At 53.4% G+C, this 19,467-nt stretch overlaps 1 protein-coding gene across 1 annotated transcript in view; it reads right to left on the bottom strand.

The window, feature by feature from the left end:
- CDH23 (cadherin related 23) overlaps positions 1 to 19,005 on the bottom strand; it is a 213,113-nt gene extending 194,108 nt beyond the window's left edge. Inside the window, exons 1-3 of the mRNA XM_074591549.1 lie at positions 18,928 to 19,005; positions 8,833 to 8,904; positions 3,992 to 4,069 (exon numbers count right to left, since the gene is read on the bottom strand). Coding sequence (XP_074447650.1) covers positions 3,992 to 4,069; positions 8,833 to 8,904; positions 18,928 to 18,973 — 196 coding nt within the window. The 5' untranslated portion in view covers positions 18,974 to 19,005. The remainder of the gene's footprint in view (positions 1 to 3,991; positions 4,070 to 8,832; positions 8,905 to 18,927) is intronic.
- Positions 19,006 to 19,467: the final 462 nt, after the last annotated feature.

The following is a 19,467-nucleotide window of genomic DNA, read 5'->3' as shown; positions in this document are numbered from 1 at the left end:
CCTTAGCTGGTGTGGGTATCCCCAGAAAAAAAAAAAAAATCAGCTTTCCTCTCAAATTCCACAGTGCCTTCTCCTGCCAGCAGAGGAGGTGGTCTGCTCAATGCAGCCTGCCCTGGAAGGGCTCCAGCTTGCCCTGGGAAAGCGTAATCCGAGTTCCCCACTGCAGAAAGTCAAGCCGCACCATCAGAAATCTGTCAGCCAGCAAAGCTCTCCTAGTCGGTGCCAAGAGCCACAGTGCAGTCCTCGACCATCCAACAGCACGGCCAATGGACAGCCAAGTGCCTGAGCAAGAAAGGCTTCCACATGCGTGCTCCCTGGCAGAATTTGTGACTCAGTCAACACCACCAAGAGGTTTGGGTGTCTCCAGCAACCACCCTCTCTTCTACTGTACTAACCGAAATTCCTGCAACAGCTTTTGGAAGTCACCATCTGCAAGTCCCCAGACAAGCAGGGTTTTTTGTAAGCTAATGAGAGCATACCCACCCTGCTCCCGAAACCTCAGCTATTTATGGCGCATTTGCCAGCTCAGCAGAAGTTGTGCAGAGCAAAGGTGGGGGCAGAAGCAACCCATAAAATTCCCCGTCAGTCACCCGCCATGCTTTCTGGCCACAGCCAACCCAAGGGATGGAGAGCACGGCCTGGAAGAGGCAGTGAGCTGAAGGGAAGGAGCAAGGGGGCTCTGAGCAGAAAACACAGCCCCATACGCTGTCACACGTGGAACAAGCAGGAAGAGATACCAAGGCAGCCAACTTTGGAGGACCTAGGGCTGAGCATCCCACCAGGCATCCCGGCAATGCCCACAGCAGAGCATCCCGGCAAGCTGGTGAGGCGGAGAGCCAAGAGCCTCAGCTGCATGCTTTCCTGCCCAGAAATAACTGAGGGAATCAAATCGCAGGCAGCCTTGGCAGAAGCCCCAGGGGAGCCCAGCCTCCACACCTGCCAGCCATCCTAGGCACCTTTCCCAGCATCTTCTCACACTCACATCGCCCAGGGGGGTGGTCAAGCCTTGCCACTAAATCCTGGCGGGTTTCCTTCTCTGTCATGCACTGTTCGACCTCAACGGGCTTTACAGAGGAGATCAGTCCTGCAAATTTATTCCACTTCTAGTTTTGGGCAGGGTGTGCAGGAACAAGCTCTGACGGGGAGGAGGGACACGTTGTCCCCAGCCCACTTGGGTGCCCATGGCATGGCGTGGCCCCAGGAGCAAAGACAAGTGCGCAGTATCAGCTCGGGTGCAACGATTAAAGCGTTTCCCACTCTTTTAAGACAACATTATTTCAGCAACACTAAAATGTTATCACTAGGATGAAGGGAAAGTGGAATCGCGCTCGTCTGAATGGCCTCTTTTGTCATGCGTTTTGCAAGGCGTTGAGGCATGAAAGCTTTCAGAGAAACCTGGGTGAATCCAAGCTAGGTGGTTATAAGGCTAGTTACAGACTCGACATGATGGATCATCTTCATTTTCCCATTCTTGTCCTGCACACAGCAAATCCATTTGCTGGGCAATTAGCCTCCAGTCATTACATTATGCTAAAAAGACGTTCCCTTTTGCAGCAGGGGGGACCCCCAACCAAAAGAAAACCCAGGAGCGCTGCCCGCCCATCCCTGCTGGCTGACAAATCCAGGACTGGAAAATCCACCTGCAGAAGTGCCACCACGCCAAGTGAGCATCCCATCTTGACAGAGACCTCCAGCGACTCACCCAGCATCCGTACCCACCCCACTCTCCCTCACCATCAGCCCTCTAAAAGGGCTGGGATTAGACGAAACAGCCCTGGGAATGATTTTCCTGAAGGCGGTGAGTAGCGCGATAAAGACAAATGGTCCTTCTCCTGCAAACTCTTCTTCTAAGGGCCATTAACCCACTGGTACTTCTGCTTTCCTAGTGAAACATGCCACGACACAGCCACCAGCAGCTGATGTGGGCACTCGTGGTGTCCCACCAGCCATTATCCCTCCCTCCTCCTCTCCAGGCATCTCCCCCTTTCTCCTGAAAATTTCTTTCCCAATCCCTTTTTCTTTCCTCGAGCTCACGTCTCCTATTCCCTACACTCCCCCTCTGTGTGTGTGTGTTCCATTACTTCTGGGTGAAATAACTGACTAAGAGGGTCAGTCCACCTGAAAATTGCTCTCCCCGGACCTAAACGAAACAGATGGGCATTGATGATGTTTTGGGAGAAATTAATCAGCCTGGACCGGCGGCAGCGCCAGCAGCTCCCTCGGCCCAATTTCGCCTAATGAATTCCGAGCTCTCTGTCTTAATAGCTCCTGACAAGACTAATTTACTCTTGTAAGTGATTAGAGGGGGAATGATCTCTTAATTGTTGCTTAAGAGTCCTTTCGGTGTGGCAGCAGCGAGCGGGGACTGCTGGTTTTGGGGCTCGGTGAGCCCGGGGACGCCGCAGGGAGGGACAAGGGGGCATTTCCCCAACACCACGGTGATGGGCACTTCCAGCAGCCCCCAGAGAAGGACCCCTGTTTTTTCTAGCTAAGACACCACATACAGTTCTGCTGCTTATCATTAGAAAGGTGTTTACTTCCCCCCCCCCGTTGTTTTTTTTTTAAAGTTAATAAGCATAACTCAGAAAACATCTACCAACAGCGGAAAAAACACAGAAATGCTGTTTGTCAACATTTCTACGGCTGACATTTCCCTCCGGTGCACCTGGAAACAAAAATCCCAGGGTGCAAATATTCTTAAGAGTGAATTTCATTTCTCTACGGTGTAATACAAAGTTTAACAAAAGAAAAAAAAATTCATCCCCCCAAAGTAATTCCAAGCACAGTTTTACTCGCACAATATCTCACTGGAAAGCAGGCTATCAGAAATCTTCCCCCGTTTTCTGCCAAACTAGAAGTTCAGCCCAATTCCCATAAGGTATTTCAAAGCTCAAGTACTTCGAGAGCCACGTACTCGGCGAGGAAGCATTTCCATTAAGCCGTTCCCAACCAGCTCTTGCTCCTGCATCCGTCCCTGGGACTTCTCTGGGGCGTATTTAGCAATAAACGTGTGTTTGTGGAGACACGGGCCATCGAGGGGGCAGGGACAACACAGACAACAACACAAAGCAGCCGGGTGCGAAGGGACTTCCAAGGGGTGGGTTTGCAGAAGACGACCATGAAAAATGACATGGATGCAAGTCATTGGCGGGGGTGGGGGAGAAGAAAAAAAAATTACAGTGAAGTCAGGTCCTTCCTTTCCTGACACTGTTCGCAGCCTGCCTTCCACGGCGCTGTGAATAAAGGCACCCGAGCAGCGGCTGTCACTGTTATTTCCCATTGCAAATATTCCTGAGCATCACCGCAAGACAAAGTTCCCCAGGGCTCCACCAAATCCTTCTGCTGAGAACACATCTCTGTGCAGAGCTCGGTCGCCACCCTGGAGCTTCCATGCCATCTACCCGAAAACTCGCCCCCCAAGCCCCTGTGCTCAGACACCCCCCAAATCCCAACAACCGGGACAACGGGGGCTGCAAAAGGTGCAACCAAGGAGACCCCCAAGAAAAGAGAGATGCCTCAGCTGGAAGCCGGGGGTGAGCTGAGCAGCCACTAGAGGAGACCTCTCTCTCCAGAGTCCTCCAGCCCTTGGTAGCTCCCGTGACAACTTCAGTGAGGTGAGAGCACTTTTTTTTTTTTTTTTTTGAGGAAAGTGCTGGTGGGGTTGCACAGTTGAAGGCAGCAGTAGATGTGAGAAGGGGCCTCTGTAGGCTCCCACCTGGCCGCCCCCCGCTCCCAATCGATCCCTCCTGCATTACAAGCCAGTCACGAGCCCTGATTGAAGAGCACGAGTTTAATAGACTGAGAGCCTGGAAAGAGGCCGAGAATGACCGGGTCGATTTCTGCATTTACTAAAAACTGATCCTTAGCTAAATAAGTCAAGAAAAAAAAATAAGCTACATCTGTCAATCAGAAGAAAAGCATTCCTTTAATCCTTTTCCATCAGGGGGTCGGCAGCAGCAGAACCCCCCGCCCGCGGGCACGTCCCACTTACCCACGGGAGTGTCCTCGTTGATCAGCAGGTAGGTATCGAAGAAGTAGTTGATGAAGTACGGCAGGTGATTGCCCCGACCTGGGAAGAGGACAAAAGCAAGGCGTTATTTCCCCGGCTTGGTGCAGCTGGGAGGAGGGACGCACACAGGGGACGGGGCTCGCTGCTCGGCATGGGGATGGTGATGGGTACCCCTGAGGTGAAGGCCGGCAGGAGGACAGAAAGCGGCGCGGTCCCCCTAGAAGCTGGCTGGGGAGCCCCTTCCCTCCGCCAGCCTTTCTTCTTTTAGTATTTTCTCCAGCAGGGCGAAGGCAGAGGGGAAGGGGGAAGCCAACAGCTCGGGGACGACGAACATCAATTATTGTTTTAGCACATGATTAATACCTTCGCTCTGTTCCCACGGTTGAGAGCCTTTCGCCTTGTCAGCCATCCCAGCAAAACCCAGTGCACCTCCCTTCTCCCATCGCCCGATCGCCTTTCCCTCTAATTGCCTCCTTTCACCTTTAATAACCAGGCTCACTCCTTTCTACTCCCTTTTCCACGGAGATGGAAGCTCGCGCGCCTGCCCTCCGACCGCAGCCTCATTAGGTGACAGAATCCAGCGCACAGGCACGTAGGAGAACAACGACCGTGGCCTGAAACGGGGGAAAAGCCAACCGGGAAAGATTTACCATTCAAGGGAATGGCAGAAAACAAGGCGGCGGGAGAGAAACACGGTGATTTTCCAAGAAGGTTTGGTGTTGACCGGGCTGCATCTGAGGGAGGGGTTTTCCTCGATACGCAGCCAGAGACGGCGAAGCCTACAGGCTTTGAGAAATGCCGTTCACCCGCCGGGCACCAAGAACATGGGAAAGCAGAGGTTTGAACCGGTCTGGCCAAAATAGCTCAGCCCCCTTGATGGGGAGTCCCTGGAACCAGTCCCAGGAGGGGAAGAGGCAGGACTGGGGTCCCAAGCACGGCCCCTGGGCAAGGAGGTGTGCTGGACGCGATGGGGCAGCGCTTCCCCCATGACCCCTGGCAACCGCCTCTGGTGTGAGCTGAGCCAAAACACCCAAGACGGTGCAAGTGTTAAAAATCGCCAGCCAAGCGGCAGCGTGACACCCCCTCACAAACCCCTGCCGCACCAGACATGGATCCAGCCAGTGCAGAGCATCACCTCCACGTTACCCCAGCCACGCTGCAGTAGCTAAGACATTGCTTCGGGCAAAGGGAGAGCAAAGCCCGCATGAAGTCAGGTGTCCAGGTTTCCTTCCTAACCACGCTGGAGTCTGCCACCACCTTCCTGCCCTGCGCTTCAGCATCCCACCGTAAGGAACAAGAACCAGACCTCGTTTCAGCGTCCTCCTCGCCTTCCCAAGCTCCCAACGGAGGGAGACGCTCCTGGGACCTTTCAGGCGCAGGTCCCAGCTGTGCTCCCACACAAACCCGCTCAGCACCCATGGGAAACCCACTCGGGGCGGGGGGAATCAAGGAATGGAGGATCAGCCTGGGCTCCCGCAGGGCTCCCTCCTTCTCAAGGCAGGGGTTTTCGGCACTGCCCTCTTTCCCGAGGCACCCGCTCTGTTAAACACCTCGAGAAGAGGGAAAAGCACTAGAGGCAGTGCTCTCGCAAAGGCACATTTAAATCGCAGCCGCTGGAGTTAAGTACCTGGAAAGAAAATGAGAAGGACCCCGACAAAATGGGTTATTTAGAGCTAATGGCATCTCCGGAGGGCTTCCAAGTGCACTCGTACCTGTCTGGCAGGCTCTAAAGAGGGGAGATGAGGCTAAACCACACCAAGCAGCCCCTTCCCGCAGGGGATTTGCTTCTGCAAGCTCCTCTACGTCAAAATGTATTTCTTAATATTATCAGTATACTAAATATAAGTCGCATCTTCCAGACCCGGCTGCATCGGGTGCTGGGAGGCACTGGAGCCACCAGCCCACAAGCACACAGGATCTGCGTGGTAAGAGAAGAGGGTTCCCCAGCTGGGGAAAGCTGCAGCAGGGTCCGGAGGCAGGATTCTGCTCCGGGCTGCAAATCCCAGGATAAAGAGCAAGGCCATCCCTGCGCTGCCAGGCTCTCGGCGTTCAGAAGGGCGGTGCGAGGTGGAAAGGGAATGGAGAGAAAGCATCTGAGACAATAAAGAATGCAGGTCAAAAGATGCATGCTACAACAAATGGAACTATTCCCCAAAAAATAAAAGAGGGATTGCTGTGGCTGAATCCACAGCCCCATCAGCCCTGTCCCTGCCCAAACACCCCTGTCCCAGCCACCACTATTTTCCAGCTCCTCCACAGCCCTGACCACTGCCGAGGGACACGTCCTTGGGCCACCTTCAGGAACCTTCTCCCCATCTCAGGTCTGGCCATAAGGTCTTCCTCTTGTAACCTGGCTGCTGCCAAAAAAAGCCTCGCCAGGCTGTGAAACACAAGTCTTCCACACATCTATCCTGCCACCTAGTCTAGGATCCCAGGAATTTTCCCTTTCACATTTAATCCCGGACTGTCAGTGTTGGCTCTGGGCATGCCAGTCCTTTCACACAAATTAATTTGGGAATCACAGCCACATCCTGCACACCCCAAAAGCAAGTTTATGCTTTCCCAAAGGCACTGCTGTGATCCAGCCATCACCTGTGGCTTCATCTAATGGATCATCAGCCAGATTTTCCTTCTGCAAGACTGCCACAACCACCCAGTTATACCCTGGGTTATTCCATCACTGTATCCCTCAACACGGCTCTTGCCCACGGTCCCCCAGCAAGGTGCATGGCAAAAAACCATGGCGTCCACCACACACTTGTAACCCTTTATTCCTCCTTCAGGTGCTACCAACAGGCTCTCAAGGGATCATGATCAACATTTCGACATGCTGGGAGATTTTTCTGCCCTGCGTATCTTCCATGCCTGCTCCACATTATTCCTGTAAAACCTGCTGCTGCTTTGCCCTTCAGAGTCAGTACTCCTGTCCTTGGCCATCGCTGGTGCGAGAGCACGGTAATCATGGAGGCGTTCTTCTAGCCAGCACCCCTCGGTCCCTCCTAGCCTGGAGATGGTGAAGGTCTCTGCCCATCTCTGGTGACTGCAGCGGTAGCTGGGTAGGAGCAGGCAGACTCCACCGCCGTGCCAGAGCTAAACCATCCTCTGCCAAACCCACCGAGCTGCACTTCTGCATTTGCCCTGCTAACCGCTTCACCGGGAGCTTTGCAGGTCTTCTGGGGGGAGGACCTCCATCACCCGCAGTCCCCAGGGCATTGTGGCAGGGCATCCATGCACTTCTCCCAATCCCAGGAACAAAGCAGTGTGCCAGCGCTCGCTTATTGAGGACAGGCACTCCTCGGGGAGGTGACGACCAAGCCCCAGGCAGAGTAGGTTTGAGGAGAGAGGGGCTGACACACTGCTGGATCTACAAGCCCCCACATCTGCGTTTCCCTGCACTGCCCCCTCCAAGGCTTTGGGGCTTGCTCTTGCCTATCTGCCATGTCCAGCCAGGCACACGCCAGCTCTGCGACAGGGAAGGATGAAGGAGCACGTCCCCACCCAGGCAAGCCAAACCATCCCACCTCCAACAGGATGTACTGGACCACTCGTGGCAAGTGCTCTCTCCAGGGGGCAAGTTCTAAGGGGCCAAGACCGGGGCCAAGGACGCGCTGGGTTGTCTTTTTTTTTTTTTGTTTTGCTCACTTTTTTTTCCCCCCCTTCCAGAGGAATGACAGGGCAGTTAAGTGGAGAGGCTATACTTGATCCAATACGACACCAGAGGGAGATTGACTGCGCTTGTCAGTCACAGCTAATGTCATCCGCTGACTGCTTAATCAGGCTGCCAATCTGGGCCAGCCATCTTGAGGCTTTAGCAGAGAAGGGGGAAAAAAAAAAAGCCTTCATTCCAAAGGGCACAGTGCTATCGAATGGACACACGCTCACTATTGTTTATCGGCAAGTGCCACACAGGCGCACACCCCCAGCCCCCTCTCCCCCCGCCCCCAGGGAGCTTTAGCCCATTCATGCAACAATCCCAATTTTCACGGGGCTTTGCAGTCCTTATGCATCCCGGGATACGCCAATGCCCGGCCCAAGAGACACATTCACTGCACCAGGAGGTGGTTGTTCTGCCCCACGGGCTCCCAAGGCTGGACCCCAGGGAGGGAAGAAGACTGAGAGCATCACGCTTGTGGGGCAGAGCCCAGACGTGGGAGGAGAGCTCACCACTGAGGCGCTGCCTGCCCAAAGCCCTGCCCTTCCCTCCAGCTGGAATGAGAAAGGCAGCTCGGAGAGGGGTTATTTCCGTGCGCAGCATACACTAAAGCACAGTTCGGGTAAGAATTTTGCTGCTGAAAGCAGAGGGAGAGCCCTGCCAGTAATACCTCCACTGCTCAACAGCTAACAAGCTTCTGGTTTACGTCCTTGCCTTGTGTCCGCTCCCTCTGATTCCCTTTAAGTTTAATTTACATCAAAAGGACCTAACGCCGGATGCATCGCGAGGTCTGCCACCAGCTTTGGCTTCGCGACCCCACATTTGGAAGGTCTTCCCATGGAGATACATCAGGAGCATCTACCACCCTTGGGTTCACCAGCATATCCTCCTCCTCCTCCAAGCCTCTTCCCAACCCCTCCCAGCACAGGCCATCTGATGCCATGTGGGTCCTTTTACTGACTGCACAGGAGCACAATGCACAGGTCCCCAGGGCCACATGCGATGGAGATGGATGGTCTACTTACCTGTACCAGGCACATCTCCCTATCTCAACAGCGATGATGCTCTGCCTTTCACCAGGAGACCACAAAGGCAGCAACCTCACAAACGTGAGACCCGAGCAGGGATAGAAGAGCCTGGCACTGGACGGACAGACAGATAGATGACTTACCCAAAGGGAGCAGCTCCAGGAGCAAGAGGGGAAGCAGAAAGCTGCCGGCAGCAGTGGGACGCTTCATGGTTCCTGTCAAAGAAGAAAGGCAGCGTCAAGTCCAGCATTTTATGGATATGACCTTTATGGATATTTATGGATATGACGGCACAGGCTCAGGGATGCAGCCCTGTCCCACCTTGCACCTTAGAGCCCCGCGGCCACAGGGCGACACCCGGGAGATCAACATTTTGTTAACGCTTGGCTTTTTTAGAGGGCACTTCACCCAGGAGTACCACCACCACTTTCTTGTACCTGCAGCCCCAACCATCCTCTTGGCCAGGGTCAAGTCAAAAAACCAGGATTAACCTAGCATAGGTGATTTTTTTATTTTTTTTATTTTCCACTTTCCAAAGTGTATCAGCTCATCTCATGGGAGGGGACAAGCCACTGTGACCTCCACGGTCAGGCTCAGAGGCTGAGCCGAGCCACCTGTGAGAGCCGCCACAACCCGGGAACCACGCAGCAGCGAGCCACCGGCGCTGGGATTTAGGATGCTTTGGCAAAATTGCGTGGGAAGCTTGACCCAGAATCACTGAGGAGGCACCGGAATGTCCGAGGACAAAGCAGAGCCCCTCAAACCTCTCAAACTGCCTGGGGGATGGGGGGGCTGCAAGATCATTTACAGATCATTTAATCCCAACCCCCTGCCCTGGGCAGGGACACCTCCCGCTAGAAGTATAACCCCTGTACCTTACATACAGTATATAGGGAATACAGATCCCCTTGGCAGCCCAGGCAGAGCCTGAAACAGGTAAGGACATCTCGGAGACCCCTCTCTAACGCTCTCCCTATTTCTGCGGGTGCTGTGAAAGGTGTGGGCTGGGGGAACATTTTCCCCACCAGCAAACGCAGGGACACGAAAGGCAGAGCGCGTAGGTGACAGCCAGCCTTTCGAGGGTGGGGGGTAAACACGGCGGCGAACCCGGCGCTCAACACGTAGGCAGCTCCCGCTTGAGACCAAGGGCTGACCTGAGCAATAAATCACATCTCCCAATCACCAGCCCAGGCTGGGACCTTGTTACGCCTGCGACCGGCTGTACACACAGCCGGTTTTGGCTCACCCAGCGACCGGGGAAGAGATCACTCAAGCAGCAGCCCTCAACAAACCGCAGCGACCCGTGCGATTCCCGCTTGGGGAGCGCCAAGACAGCCAGCTTATCCTTATCCATAAACCCAGGGTACCACCTCCGCCCAGCATCCCTCTGCAAGGCAGCCGGCATCCCTGCCCCACCTCCGCGGATGCTCCTAAAGAAGCTTCAAAGCAACAGCCACACACACCATTTTATCGTTACTGGTGGATGTGTCAGAAGCGACAGCTCATAACAACTCTATCACCCTAGAAAAGGTCCTAAATTCCAACTTCTGCAGCTATTTTGCCATGAGATAGTCCCTAGGAGGAAGAGGTCTGTGCCTAGGCAAGAAAAAACGGCCTTGCGGCTTTTTTCCATGCGTCTTTAGGATACTCGTCACAGGCCCGAGAAGGCATTTGGGATCTGCACTGCTTAAATTGTAGGTGTACCGTGCCAGTCTCGCTGGGAAACCTGACACGGGTCTGCGAGACACGGCCAGGAGCCCTTGGCAAGTTTCTGTCTTCTGAATGCTGGATGCCAGCAGAGCCCCCAAAAACCCAGTTTCTAAACAAAAAATACCTCTATCCCCCGGAACCAGGCACCCTACTAGGCCCTTTATATCTTCAGATTCAGCCAGCAAAAACCGAATAGACACTTCTAACAAAGAAAACCCCCAATTTTTCAGTTATCCCCCTTCTTTTATAGGTTTCAGGCAGAGGAAAAATCTCGGACATGGACAGATGCCATTGAGGAAAACACTAACTTTCTTCTAACGCAGCACACAGCTATCAGGCCAAGTGAGCGGAAACATCATTTTCCGGCTTCACAGACCACATTTAAAAAGCAACAGGGCAGTGGAAAAACAATTTGCCTGATGTAGAAATAAAGGCTGTTGACAGCATCCCCTTTTGAGTGTCATGATAAATCTAAATATTGTATATTCCGAGTCAGTCACTTCATTATGTAAGTAATTGCCTGAAATGTCATTTTGATTTTGTCTGTCTTCATTAATATTGAAGCTCTTCACCGGTTCTCCGAGACGGTTCACTCGAATATTGCAAATTTAGGAACGGGATTGAGAAATCTCCGGGGAGAACTTAAAAGTTGTGACTAAGAGCATATTAAATTGCACCTTCTGCCTGAAAGAGGCTCTGGGTGGGAAGCACTCGGTGCAGTTCCCAGCATAATAATGTCTCCGGGCGAGTCGGCACTGGGCACCGAACTGTTGTCTCCTGCCTGCAGGAGCACTGATGTTAAACCAGAGATTTCCCAGTCCGCCGGCAACCGCTCCCCGAGGCGCGGGAAGCAGCGGCATTGAATAGCGATGGATGGGAACCGGAGGAGACTCTGCCACTGAAACAGCGCTCTACAAAGAAGTCCCGAGGCTCAAAAGTTTAGGAAGTGGCTCAGGTCGAGCAGAGGTTTTTCAGCCCCCTTGCGCCATACGCCTCCTTCCTAAGCCTGGAAAACAGCTTTTTTTTTTTCTCCCCGCTGCATCCCTGAGCATGGCGAAGATCGCACCTGCATGGCTACGGAGTCCGACCGGCACGTGCTCCCGTCCTGGGCACACATTAATCCCAGCAAAGGTGGTGACAAGGCTCCCAGAGCCTTCTGGCATCTCAGCCCTGACAAAAGCTGGAGGCAGAGATGCTCCCGCTTCTCCAGCCCGGGCCACCTATTGCTCTCGAGGTGCTTCAGCATCAGCTTCCAGGCTGTGCACCTGTATTGGTTATTTTTAAACGCGCTGTCGGGGTGCTGGCCTACAAGAATGGCTCAAACGCGCACAAAACACACTTAATTGCCTCTATCGGAGCGGCGGCTGTGCCGCGCTAGTGGAGATGCTGGCACCTTTAATCCCCCCCAGGCCCCCAGCCCTCTCTCCCCCCAAACCTGCACTTCCCTTCCCCGAACGGCACTGCCGCGCTCGCGCCTCAGGATTTACAGCGTCAGCCTCTCTGTTTGCTCCTCGCTCTTTCCAGGAGCATAAAGAAGAAATGAAAGTGTAAATCAAAGCATCTCCCAAACGGCTTCCAGGCGAGGAAACTGTACGCGCCTTCCCAAAAAGTTTTGTTTTTTTTGTCCAAGCAATGCAGCACCAATGTTGCCCCTCAAAGAGGGGAGCCCAGCAGCCATCACCGCCCACCTGCAGCATTCGGTCCTTCGTAGGCAGAGCGGAAGCCCCTGAGATGCCACCAGAGTCCCACCATGCCCGGCAGCATCCAGCCACATGCTGGAAGACCCCTCTCCCCCATCCATTATGCCATCCGTGCCTGCTCTCCCCAGCTTCTTCCACCTTGGAAGAGGGTCAGGAGATAGCTCCACCGAGACCCACCACCAAAGGTGCATCAGAGAAAACACTCCCAGGGTCCTCCTTCAGCAAAGCACATCGCTCGGACCTCATGCCGAAACCCAGCGGCTCCCGCTTTCCCAGCTTTTCCATCCCTCCGCTCCTCAAATGGAAGTGCCACTAGAAATTCACCTTTTTTCCTTATTGCTTCTTGGCCAGGTTTTCACAATAAGTAGAATTCAAAAGGAAAAAAAGTAAAAGTTAATTTTAATTTTTTTTTTTCTTCCCTCCACATATTGGCATGGGCTATACACAAATCATAATTCCTAAAAATAACAAATTGCAGAACAGGGTAATCAGAAGTAAATTGATATTGATAAATAAGCTTTTCTTCCGCGCGGTAGGTGGTTTATTTTAATCTAATGAGTTTTATATTTTCTGAGCTTTCAGATTCCATGATGAAGAGCCGTCCGCGCTAGAATTACGAAGCACTTTGAAATATTGTAATTTTATGGCTCATTTTGTCAGGACTCTTGAAAATGAGATTTGTTCCCAGTGAAAAAATTTGCCCTTTTTTTCGTGTATTCCCCGCAGAGAAGGAAAAAATTCCCCTCGTTAAATAAATACAGGCCAGCGTATTTGTTTGCACGTCGGCGGGGGGGGGGAAGGACGCACACAGAATGGGGAGCGAGGGGACGGGGCTGCCGTGACCCACTTAACCCCCGAGGTGATGCTTGCAGGGGGAAGAGCATGGAAGATGCTCTCTCTCCCCTTCCTTCATCCCAAAAGCAAAGTCAAGGTTGGAGACGCAGGTGTTGCCCCACCTACCCACCCCGGCCCAGCCCGGAGGATGCCCACGAAGCCGACATCTGAGCATCCCAGCTGGTGGTGTTCAGACCTCTCTTCCAGCAGGGGAAGAACTGTTACTTACTAACAACGAGCAACACCAAAGTTTCCCACATTTCCAGCAGTTTCCTCCCATTTCACAACAAGGACAGGAGTGGAAACATTGTGCTGGGGGCTGCAGGAGGTGTACTTTCCCACAGGAGACAAGCGTTAGCTCCCAGATAACATTAACACATTGCTCAACCAACAGCCCAAGACCAGAAGAAAGTGTTATGTTTGAAGGTCTCAGTCCACGCAGGAAAATTTGGCCTGGGTTGGATGGGAAACTGGTTTTCCAAGTCATTGCAACTGCCACAAGATATTCCATATCCACGCTTATTCCATATGCCATGAGATGGAAAATCTAGGCAAGGTAACTGCCCGGCTCTTCGTTAGCGACACACAAACCCTCCGCCGCAGCACACCCCAACCATGGGGTACCCAAGGAAAGTCATTCAGTGCTACAGGCACAAGCATCCAATTCACCTCTTCAGACACGCTTTGTTAAAATAACACCCTGGGGGCTTTGGGAAGGGGTGTTCCCATTGCAGCAGCCATGGCCACCCATCCTTCCACAGCAAAGGCAGCATCTTTCTTGGGTAGATGGAAGAAGAGATACCCATTTTTTTTTTATTTTTTTTTTTTTTAAGTGGGGCAGCACAGGCTCTACTGAGTCTCCAGCACCAGTTGCTATGATGCCTATGATGAGAGTAGCAACCATTTTCCATCACAAAACCTCACTAAAGCTGGAACAGGAGCTCCGGAACTGGGAGGCAGGCTGGGATGGGGCATGGAGACCAAGCCAACAGGTTCCCAACTCTCCTGGTTCCCGGGCTGCAGCAGCACAGGGATGAAAAGGTGAAAAAGCAGCCAAGAACAAGAGAGCTTAGCTTGGAGGAATACAAAAAGAGGGGGGGGGTGGAAAAAGGAGGGTGGGGAAGACAGGTGGGAATGACTGCTTTAGGAGGAGGTGGAAAGCTGAACTCCGTGGAGTTGCATGCACAGTCTGGTCTTGTAAGACAGGAACCGCCCTCTAGACTCTTAAAAACACACAACGACAGACAAAGTGGCAAAGGTAAAGATGCTGAAGGCCTGGCCCAGAGCCTGCTGGTCAACGGGAGGCCAGTGCTCATCTAAATATTGCCCACTCCATTTACAGAGTAATAAGCATGCGTAGCAAACACATGGTAGATGGCTGTTGCTCAAGCCCTCTGGCCCAGACTGTCCCCCACAGTGCAGGAGCACTTGCCCCAGGGACCAGCACGGCACCTCCCTCCTTGCCACACTCAGGGGCGCAGCTTCCAAGGCCAGCATCACCTTTCTGCAGCCGCAGGAGGAAGCACACCCGTAATAGTGCAAGCAACGCAATAAAAGACCTCATTATCAATGTCAAGAACAAGCCATCAGGCACGGGACCAGGAGCTCTTGGCAATCAGCAGCCAAACGACATTTCCAAGCCCTGCCAGAGACGGCAGGTTAGTTATTTCACTTTGTCTTCCTTGGCAAGTGCTCATCTGGGCAGACACCGCGCCAAGCCCCCATCAGCACAGCACCCCCGGTACGCGCACCCCCCGGGATCTCGACCGCTTTCCCTGCCTCCAGCTATTCCCAAGCCCCAGGCTGGATGCTTGTGTGGCTATCAAGGAGCAACAAGGCTATTCGTTCATTCCTCTGGTAACTCCAGCCGCAGGCTGGAAAGGTAGAACTTAAAGAGAGAGAAACAGGGGTGGCTTTGGAGGAGGGGGCAAAAAAAAATAACCCAAACCAATTAAAAAAAAAATCAACCCACACCTTCACACTGAGCAACCCGAGCTGCTAAAGCTCTCAGGCCATTTCTCGCCTCATCCAAATCAAGAGAGAAGTGTCCTTGCCACTCTCGCACAAAGCTCACTTAACTTCCAGCGAGAGGCACTTTGCAGCGACAGACCTTTTCAAGGCCCGCTGGCCGCTGCGGCTAATGAAAGCCAGGCTGCGCCTGATGGAGTCGCACTGTGGGCACACTGCGGCTAATCACACCCCAGCTGAAATTTTAGGAGGGGAGGGGGGGAAATAAAAAAAAAAAGATAAAAAAAATCCAGCGGTAGAGACAGCAGAGGGGAAAGGAAGACGGAGCTACTTGGGAGGAAAATTCCCTCCCAAAAAATCCCTCCATCCCAAAAAGCAGCCCCTCCAAGAGCAGGGGCTCACACCGAAAGGCAAAGGCAGTCAGCAGAGATGAAGTTATTTGGATTAATGACAGCGGTTCATCACCGGTGACATGCTTGTTCATGTTCCTGGGCCCCCAGTTGTGGCTGAGGACCCTCCAAGCTGTCCAGTCCCTTTCCCACACGTCCTTTTCAGAGCTGCAGCAGCCCGGGCACCAGCATCCCTTCCCCCACCATTGCCAGCAGGATTTCACCCCCAGTGGCTTTCTCCCCAGCATACTCCAAGCAGGACATCTTCCTGCCACCATTACAGCAAATACACAGATCAGGGCAAAGGAATTTAGGCTAAGGATGGGAAAAAAAAAAAAAAAAGCTCACTGCAGCATTGGCTTGGGCAGAGGCTGGGGAGGGATGTCACAGCCCTCCCACGGCCAGGTCGGAGCTTCCATCACAAAACACATCCAAGAGGATCCCTGGCCCCAGGGCAGGGGTTCAAGCAGGTGCTCCTGCCAGGCTATCTAGCAGAATAATAGACAAAGCGTGCATGGGATGGCCCCTCTGATCGCTTGTGGAGCACACTGTAGTCAGCAAGCACCCACCGGCGCCCCACATGCTAACATCTTCACGGGCTGGGAGCCACCAGGCTCCACCATCCGAGGTTTCCTGCCCATGGTGACCAAGCTCAGCCCGGGCACAAATGCTATTCCAGCCCCCGCTGCAGCATCCTGGTCATTCCTGACCCATGGGCAAGGTTCCAGCACATCTGCACGATTTGGGTGAGCCTTAACCACTGGCATCGCCCATCTCGGCTGCAGAGCCTGGTCCAATGGCAACGCAAGCGTGAAGGCATGAATTTTAGTATTTGTAGGTCTTAAGACATAAAAACCCCAAACTAACCCCTCCTCCTCCTGTAACGTTATTAAAAGTCTCATTGCAGGAAGCAGGACACTGTAGTGGGGAAAAAACTGCGGAGTTCTGGGATGCGCTGTGAACTATTTGTGCTCAGAGAGCAAATCTCCAGCTCAATTAGCTGGGCTGTGAGCAGCTGGGATATTTTACACCCTAACGAGAGGCCACAGGCCAGCCCCTCATCAAGACAAACCCATACCCTAAAGCTCCTTAAATTTAAAAATAATCCGTGCTCCAGACCATCTGCGCAGAACATCTGAGAAACTTCATAAATCAAACCCTTTTTAAGATGCCCTTTTTCTTTGCGTACCTCCACCCAGTCAGCAGAGGAGCTGCCATACCATGGACTTCACTCTAAATTATCGCAGCTGAGCAGCAGAAAACATTTTGGTGCCACCTCCCTCCTATTTTCAGGTGACGTCCCCAGGGGGGACACAACACCCAGCCTCTCGGCACATGGGTACCCTTCCCAGACCCGGCGACAGCAAACTGCCGAGCTCCACAGGTCCCACATCTTGCAAACATCGTTTCACCCACTTATCATCAAAAAAAAAAAGAATTAAAAAAATAATAAATGAGAACATCAATTTTTACAGTTTCCCATAAAGGGAGTGTTTTACAACTTGGTCTTAAAACAAAACATTGTATTTTCACGACACTATCTCGACTTGGTGGTGCGAGACCTACAGTTTGCCTCCTGAAACAAGAGAGCTTTTGCGCTGGGGAGGGAGGGAGGGGGGCGGAGGAGAAAAGAAAAAATGGAATTGTGAAGGGATTTCCTCTCTGCCAGGGCAGGGGAGAAGGAGAGAACAGAGCAAAACTCCCTCCCCTAAAACACCCACCCGGATTTTGACAAATGTGAGTTTCCCATCACAATGCCTTGCTCCACAAAAAAGAAATAAAAAAAATAATATTCCCGCACCAGCTCTATCTCGTGGCGTTATCACTCACTGAAGCCACGCGCATGAGGTGTCCCCGGCTGCCATAAGATGTGCCGGGAAGACCCTGGATAATTGCACACAGCCTGGACACAATGGTCACCGGTGGCTCTGCCAGCCCCCCCCGACCCCCTTGACATCCGTCCTGCCCTGGGGATCTGCTGCCAGACAGGGCTTTACCCCCAAAACAAGGAAAAAAACCCACCCAAAAAAACAATGTAAAACACACCCGCACAGAAAACTTCCCATTCCAGCATCACACACCCCCTGCCAAGAATACACTGGTGGGTAAGAGAGATGAGGCTTGGGGAAGCGATGATGGTTGGCAAGGGGGGGGGGGCTGGCAGCACCCCCGGGCATCCCTGGCACAGGGATTGGTTTTGGATTTGCCTTTGCCACCAGGGGACCCGTGGGAGAGCCCCGGGTTTCGCCCCCACCCCAGCCAGCTCCGCTGTTCCCCTGCCCATCACCCCAGCCTCCGCACCCTTTCATCGGGCCAAATAAGGTACCCCAGAGCTGCTTTTCCTCCTCTCCTTTTTTTTATTTTTTTTTTTTAAAGAACTGTTGCCTTTTCTATCAGCAGCCTTATTCTTTTTTTTTTTTTCATCCCCCTCTCCTCAGACAAGTCTTTACTACCAGCAGCCCAGGTTTTGTATTTCCCCAATTAAATGCCAGCAGTCAAGCCCCACACCTGTGTTTCTAATTACAAGCAGGCACGGGCTGTTATTTACCTCCCTGTAAGCATCCAAAAATCGTGGATCGCAACAAAGGGGTTGGTGCCGTGTGGCTCAAACTGAAGACCAGCATCAGGGGAAAAGCCACCCTGGCCACAACGAGCCGAAACACCCCTAAGGAACCCCCCTGAACCTTGCAAGGGAAAAGGAGGGGCGACCTAATGCAGCTGGCTGGGTTTCGTGGGGACAAAACTCTTGAAGTTTGAGCCTTTTCTGACAATAAAGGCTCCGGCGACAACTCCAGGCGGTTCAAAGCTAAAGACGCCTGGCCAACGCCAAGTTGGATTTGTGCGGCGGTTGGTATTTGGAGGTGGGCAGGAAAACGTTTATTTAAATAAGAGAGGATCGCAGGCTCCGTCAGGGAGTAAGGGAAAGAGGAGCAAGCAAAGGGAAAAAAAAATAAAATCTCAAATAAAGCGTTTTCTCAAGAAATAAAAAGAAACCATCCGGGGCAAGATTTGTCGTTTTTGAAAAGCTGTTTTGCCCTTCAATATATTTTTGAGGGGACTAAAAAAAAAAAAAAGAAATAATTAAACCCACCCTCCCAAAAAACCCAACCCTTTTTCCACGGCCGCCCAGCCCGGCAGCATCCCTGCGCCTTTGGAGAAGTTCAGCGCCGGCTCGCCCGGGAAACTTTGCAGCTTCTGGCCGCCTCCTGCCGCCCAGCTCCGCTCCAAACCACAGCCCGGGGTGGGATGGGGCGGGGGGGGGGACTCTGGGGACGGTGCTGCTGTCCCAGGGGCAGGACAACACCGACGCACGTTGTTATTGTTATTATTTTGCCAAAAGGTCGGGCTCCCCACCTCCTGCCATCGAAACCCCCGCGCTCGGAGACTCTCCCCCCCCACCACAACCCCCGCCAAAAAAAAATAACGATGATGGTGGTGGCTCACCCCAGAGAAGTTGTCCCCTCGGCGGCAGCAGGTAAGGGAGGTTTGGGAAGGAGGACGGCGCGCAAAGCCACCCCCGGGGCGGGTGGGGGAGATGCCCGCGGCTCCGCGGAGGCTCCGCGCATCCTCCGCGCACACGCACACCGCCTCGCTAATTAAAGGCGGAATAAGGAAAACTCGCGGAGGGGGGCATTACCTGTGGCAGCCGGTCGCGATCCCGCTGTCAGCGGCGAGCCCCCCATGTCCCCCCCCCTCCCACCCTTCCTCCTCCTCCTCTTCCTCCTCCTCCCCGCGGCGGCTGCCGGCCCCGCCGCGCTGCCAGCCGAGTGAGCCGCGGCGGGGGAGGAGGAGGAGGAGGAAGGGGAGGGGAAGGAGCCCGAGCGGCGCAGCGCCCCTTGCCCAGGTAACCGGAATTTCACCCTCAGCTTCCACCGACCCCCCCCCGCCCCAACCCCAGCCCCAAGGACTCCCGGTGGGGCAGCCGGACAACCCCCTCCCCCCCCCCCAAAATCCCGGGCTCACCCCCAAGACAGCGGTGGCCCCTTCAATTCCAGCTCCAGCCGGGCACCGGCCACGTGAAGTTTAACTCAACCTCTTTGATTTTAATTAATTTGTTGTTGTTGTTATTGTTGTATTACTGGTCTTTTTCTGCACTCTGTGCCTGAAAGGCTGGCAGCCCCGAGGAGCGCATAAATCATGGATGAGGGATATGGTGGGACAGGTGAAAGGAGAGCTG

The sequence above is a fragment of the Larus michahellis genome, chromosome 6, assembly GCF_964199755.1.
Source record: "Larus michahellis chromosome 6, bLarMic1.1, whole genome shotgun sequence".
Lineage (NCBI taxonomy): Eukaryota > Metazoa > Chordata > Aves > Charadriiformes > Laridae > Larus > Larus michahellis.
Note: the sequence above shows the minus strand (reverse complement) of the source record. Positions and strands in the feature narration are given on the sequence as shown.